The sequence below is a fragment of the Diabrotica virgifera genome, chromosome 8 (genome assembly GCF_917563875.1).
Source record: "Diabrotica virgifera virgifera chromosome 8, PGI_DIABVI_V3a".
In the NCBI taxonomy this organism is placed as follows: Eukaryota; Metazoa; Arthropoda; class Insecta; order Coleoptera; family Chrysomelidae; genus Diabrotica; species Diabrotica virgifera.
In genome coordinates, this window is record NC_065450.1 from 175,572,028 (window position 1) to 175,578,825 (window position 6,798).

At 31.6% G+C, this 6,798-nt stretch overlaps 1 protein-coding gene across 1 annotated transcript; it reads left to right on the top strand.

The window, feature by feature from the left end:
* Positions 1 to 93: 93 nt before the first annotated feature.
* On the top strand, positions 94 to 5,669 carry LOC126890511 (mitogen-activated protein kinase p38b-like). The gene has a single exon (XM_050659509.1). The coding sequence runs from the start codon at positions 196 to 198 to the stop codon at positions 1,246 to 1,248; it is 1,053 nt and encodes a 350-aa protein (XP_050515466.1). The 5' UTR covers positions 94 to 195; the 3' UTR covers positions 1,249 to 5,669.
* The last annotated feature ends 1,129 nt before the right edge of the window (positions 5,670 to 6,798 follow it).

Below are 6,798 nucleotides of genomic sequence, written 5' to 3' on the forward strand. Positions count from 1 at the left end.
CAGCTTTTTTACACAGCTTTTTTTAAGGTTGGTATAATGTCCGGTGGATGCCGGTGGCTAAATGACATTATTATGTCAAATGTCAAATATGCAAATATCTCACAAGGCCAGTTCGTTAGTGGGCCAGTGACAGCTATAATGGTGGATGTTTGTTAAAGCTTTAAAAAGAAATTTAAGCCCATATTTCAACATAAAATGTCTAATTTCCATAAAGTCGAAGTAAATAAAACTGTATGGGAGGTGCCGAGTAGATACCAATCGCTCACTACAGTGGGATCAGGTGCATACGGCCAAGTTTGTTCAGCACAAGATACACTAACAAATAAAAAAATAGCAATAAAGAAATTAGCCCGTCCTTTTCAAACAGCTGTTCATGCCAAGAGAACTTACAGAGAGTTAAAGCTGCTAAAACATATGAGACATGAAAATGTGATAGGACTCTTAAATGTATTTTACCCCAAAGAGGACAACAGCCAGATATATTTAGTTACTCATTTAATGGGAGCTGATTTAAATAATATAATCAGAACACAAAAATTAACAGACGACCATGTGCAATTTTTAGTTTATCAGATACTGCGAGGTTTGAAGTACATACATTCTGCAGGCGTAATACATCGAGACTTAAAACCATCGAATATAGCTGTAAATGAAGACTGTGAATTAAAGATTTTGGATTTTGGTCTAGCTAGGCCTACTGAAACTGAAATGACAGGATATGTGGCAACTAGGTGGTATAGAGCCCCAGAAATTATGCTTAACTGGATGCACTATAACCAGACTGTAGATATTTGGTCAGTGGGATGTATTATGGCAGAATTATTAACGGGGAAAACTTTGTTTCCTGGTACAGATCACATTCATCAACTCAATTTAATAATGGAAGTTCTAGGTACACCACCTGAGGACTTCATGCAGAAAATTACATCTGAAAGTGCTAGAAATTATATGCGTTCTTTACCTCCTATGCCTAAAAAAGACTTACAAAGATATATATCCGGTGCTAACCCTTTAGCTATAGATTTACTGGGACTAATGTTGGAGCTTGACAGTGAGAAACGGATAACTGCAGAACAGGCTTTAGCACACGCTTATCTTACAGCTTATGCAGACCCCAATGACGAGCCTATTTCAGCCCCTTATGATCAAAGTATTGAAGATATGAATTTGCCAGTTGAGAAATGGAGAGAGTTGGTACTTCAAGAGGTGGATTCATTTGTTTACATCCCTCCACAGAATGATGAATGAAAAGTTGAAAACAGGGTAAGTTTGAACGACTCAGCAGCTGACTATAATACTCTGGGCTAATTAGCAAAATACAAGGAAAAGTTATTTACCAGCAATTTTATTGCTGGAATCGAATCTTATGATTGTATATATTAATAATATAGGTATGCAAAGTCCGCAAATAGTGTGCTACTTTTTTTATAAACAAAATGGCGCCTGAAAATCGTGTTTTTTTCAATTTTTGCTCTATAACTCCAAAGATTTTAACTTTACACCAAAAACACCCAAATAAAAATTCACTGTAATTAAATTCTGCATAGAGTCGTGTTTTTCCCGATTTACTTCGATCAAAATTTTCCCGGGAAAATGCGGGTTTTTCCAACAAAATCTTTAATTTTCAACTAAAATTTTAGATAAGTAATTGTTTATCAATAATTAAATAACTTCGTAATATAAAAGCTCCTTCTGTATAGATTATAATTCCAGAAGCCTATGGAAATTGAATGAACAGTTTAGCAACAATGGAATTGTTAATTAAAAATTTACGGTCGCTATAATAACCACAATAATTATGATACATAAGAATAATTATGATTTTTGTATAAAAAGACACTGTACCTATCTAATGTACTTTACAGAATTGAAATTGGACTATTTAAGCAGCCTCAGGAATATTTTAAAATTATAAACAATTTTTTGGCTTATAAACAAATAGAATATCTCGGGAAATATTAAATTAAATTAAATCATGAAAACTATATTAGATAAAAAGCGGCAGGACACTTCTTTTAAAAGAAAAAACTTTTAATTATGATGAGTGGTTCCTGAGATACAACCGGTCAAAGTTGACCGGCATTTACTGCAAAGCTGTAAACAATAGGATCATAATTTTTAAACCATCACCTTTTTATTTTTGTCCTCTTTCTCTGCACCAATTTTCATACCTTTAAAATAGTCATAACTATATTATTATAATAAAAACTATCGATATTACGAGAGAAAATTTCCAAAATAGCAAAATTCCAATCAAAAATTAGGTTGAAGAAAATGTAATCTCAAAGTTCAAAATCGGCATACGTTAAAAAATGCATTTTCTCGGCTTCCCATGGAGCAATTTTCTTAATTTTTTTTTGTTCCCAAGTAACTCGAGTAGAGCCATCTAACTAATGCATTATTAAATGTCAAAGTTGCTTTTGTTTTGTTGTAATAGATTAATTTATTTATAAGAAAAGAAAACTACATATTTTTTCGGGTTGTAGACTTTTTTTAGATAAACTTACTACAAGTGTACCTATTTACATTAAAAACGCAAATATTCTCATTTGAAAGCTGTATCATTATTTAAACAATATTTATTTAAACAAATTAAAAATTTTGTTATAATAAATAAATTAATTTATTATAACAAACAAAAGCAAATTTGACATTTAATAATGCGTTAGTTAGGTGGCTCTACTCGAGTTACTTGGGAACAAAAAAAGAATGAAGAAAATTGCTCTATGGGAAGCCGAGAAAATGCATTTTTTTAACATATCCGATTTTGAACTTGAGATTACATTTTCTCCAAACTAATTTTTGATTGGAATTTTGCTATTTTTGGCAATTTTCACACGTAATATCGATAGTTTTTATTATAATAATATATGTTATGACTGTTTGAAAGAAAAGTATTACGTAGGATACTGGGCCCAATAAGTGAAAATAACAACTGGCGAATTAGGTATAATAGAGAAATATACGAGCAATATAGCGAACCAACTCTAGCACAACTCACTAAACTGCAGAGATTACGGTGGGCAGGGCACGTGGTCTGCATGCATGAGAATAGAATCCCCAGAAAATTGCTGAATGCAAGAATGCAGGGAAGAAGACCTGTTGGAAGACCTAAAAAGAGATGGGAAGACGAAGTCGATGAGGATGCCAGGAACTTCCTGGGAATGCGTTCATGGAAAAGAACAGCGGTAAATTGAAATGATTGATGAAGCTTATTGAAGGAGGCCAAGGCTCGATTTGGGCTGTAGTGCCATTGGATGGATGGATATGTTATGACTATTTTAAAGATATGAAAATTAATGTGGCGAAAGAGGACAAAAATAGAAAGGTGATGGTTCAAAAATTATGATCCTATTGTTTATATCTTTGCCGTAAATGCCGGTCAACTTTGACTGGTTGTATCTCAGGAACCACTCATCACAATTAAAAGTTTTTTATTTTAAAAGAAGCGTCCTGCCGCTTTTTTTCCAATACCGTTTTCATGATTTAATTTAATTTAATATTTCCCGAGATATACTATTTGTTTATAAGCCAAAAAATTGTTTATAATTTTAAAATATCCTTGAGGCCGCTTAAACAGTCCCATTTCAATTCTGTAAAGTACATTATATAGGTACAGTGTCTTTTTATACAAAAATCAAAATTATTCTTATGTGTCATAATTAGTGTGACCAACTACCCCGAAAAATCCGGGACATGGCCCGAATTACGAAGTTGTGTCCCGGCGTCCCGGAGAAGGCTTCTGGGCCATCCGAATTTTCAACTTTTTGGTAAAAATCTATATTTTCGTTTTTATTCTAAGAATTTACATCAAATTAAATTGTTCGAGACGAAAAAAAAAATTTAGCTTGGTATAAATTTTAATAGTTCTATGAAAGAAAACGAAAACTGTGGAATTTTTTTTATTTGTGTCTTTTAGTTATCGTCTTCCGAAAAGACCATTCAAAAACAATAATAATTCATGTCACAATTAATCATGCCTAGGCACGCATGCCGCATCGAACGATGTAATGAAATTATTGCTGATGCATCTTTTTTTTTCGGTTTTGTCAACCACTTTAAGTAGATAAACCTCTTGGGTTCGTTCGCGAAATATGCTTGATTTCCAAACCGTTGCATGCTTTGAGCCAAATTCAAATCTGCTGCGTTGCAATATGATTTTTTTTATCTAAACATTTATTTTATTGTCAGTACAGTAATCAGTTTGAATCCGAAAATCGATTAGTGACCATCTCGGAATTATTGTTTTTGACCTGACTTTTTCATTCCAATATATTATTATTGTTAATATGAATATGGAACCAACACAAGAAAGTAAAAACAGAAAAACACTTTCAATAAAATATTGGAAGAAGAATTTCTATTTTTGAAAAAAAAAAGTAATTCTAACAGTGACATGAAGTGTGATACTTGTGGATCAAAATTTTCGATCGCCCACAGTGGTAGAGCGGATATACTAAGTCACATCAAAAGTGAAAAACACCGAAGAGGTATCTGCTCCGCGTCCAGCAGCAAAAAATTGACTTAATTTTTCAAGCCAACAGCTTCATCGAGCATTGATTTAGAGACAGCAGCTCGGGAAGGTGTTTGGGCGTATCATTTGATTAGGCCCATCAAAAATATCATTGTCAACATAAAAATGTTAAATAACCAATAAAATGATGATATTAGAGTCCTATATTTAAAAAAATAACAAATGGCCCGATTTTCATTCAAAAGTCCCGGATTTTAGGTATTTTTTTCAGCATTGTCCCGGATTCGACTGAATTGGAGTTGGTCACACTAGTCATAATTATTGTGGTTATTATAGTGACCGTAAATTTTTAATTAACAATTCAATTGTTGCTAAACTGTTCATTCAATTTCCATCGGCTTCTGGAATTATAATCTATACGAAAAGAGTTTTTATATTACCAAGTTATTTAATTATTGATAAACAATTACTTATCTAAAATTTTAGTTGAAAATTAAAGATTTTGTTGGAAAAGCCCGCATTTTCCGGGGAAAAGTTTCGTAGAAGTAAATCAGGAAAAACACGTCTCTATGCAAAATTTAATTACAGTGAATTTTTATTTGGGTGTTTTTGGTGTAAAGTTAAAATCTTAGGAGTTATAGAGCAAAAATTGAAAAAAACACGATTTTCGGGCTCCATTTTGTTTATAAAAAAGTAGCACACTATCTGCGGACTTTGCATACCTATATTACTAATACATACAGTTATAAGATTCGATTCCAGCAATGGAATTGCTGGTAAATAACTTTTCCCAAAAATGGCCTATTCTCCGATAATCTGCCCAGACTATAAGCACAAAGTGGCTTAGTGTGTGTATCCAGCGGAAATATGGATCGCTTAGTAAATCTCACAGTGGCTGACTTCCATTGAGTCGTGTGAATGCTACCGCTTCCTCAGCTGTCCAGCTGCTGAGATCGTCCAAATGTACCCTAAGTTAGAGAGTGTTCAAATGCAGTATATTGTATAAATATATTTACATTAATTTTTAATTATATTTGATTTAATAATTGGATTTAGTATAGAAATAGTTATTAAATACATTTTTTATTTATAAATGAAACATAAAATATTAATTTTTTATTTAATATCTGATTTAATGTATTTTTGAATTCAGTTGAATAATCGTTTATAATAAATAAATTAATTTACAAGATGACTTACCCTAATATATTTAGTACAGTTGTATCTACATAAGCTATGATACTGATATTTAAATTAAAATTGCAGAACAAATTTACTTTGCCGTTTATTAGGTTATCTGCTACATTTACTCTTCATTATTTGAGGGTGTTAAAGCCAAAGTGATGTAAGTCATATTTTTGAAATTATGTAGGTCTCACTTTATAATATTGATATATAGTTCTTCCACTCAAACGTTTCTCATGCATAAAATTATTCACGAATTTCTTTTTTACTCGCAGAAATTAGTATCGCAAAATTATGCTGCTTGTCCATAGAAACCACAACAAGTTAAACAAGAATAAACAATATGGCATGTTGTTGATACCTTGTATTGGGACCGTGCAAGTTCGGCAAAGCGACCCCTATTTCTTCGCTCTGTACTTTTATTCGCACTTTTAATTATATTGGCCAATTATATTAGTCCTGGTTACTGGATAATTGTCAAGGCCATAGTCCAAAAAAATAGTAAGAAGAAAAAATAAGATTCAGGTTATGTTATGAAAACGTGAACAATTTATGTAGTAAATAAAATTAGTTGTTAAAATGCAGTACTGCACTCAAAATACAATTAATTAAATTTACCTTTATATAATAATTGCATATCATATCAATATTGTGGAGCAATATATAATTTTTCTGCTTCAATGACAGAAGGTATGAAATATACGTCAATTTGACAATTTCAATTGACAATATGAATTATTTAAGATAGTTGTAATATTTCTCCGCGACTCGCGCACGGTCGTTTCTCGTTTCCCTTCCAAGTACTTGCACACCGCGAATACTATGAATTTTGAAGTTTATGGTTTTAAATGATTTGAATTTATTGTTTATTTGGTTTTTCAAATTATTTAACTTTTAATCTTTACATATGTTATTGTAATTTTTTCAGTTGTAATTGTAGTTTCTAACATAATTATTGTTAGAACAACACTAACTAATGTCCTCTCTTAATTTGATTACTTCTGGTAAGTACCTACACCTACCTATTTGTTTTTTTAACTTTTTATTTTTTTTAAGTTATTTATTACCATTCTATATTTATCTTTATACTGGTAATAGTCAGTATAATGTTCAAGCTGTTTAATGTTGAGTCCATCAAT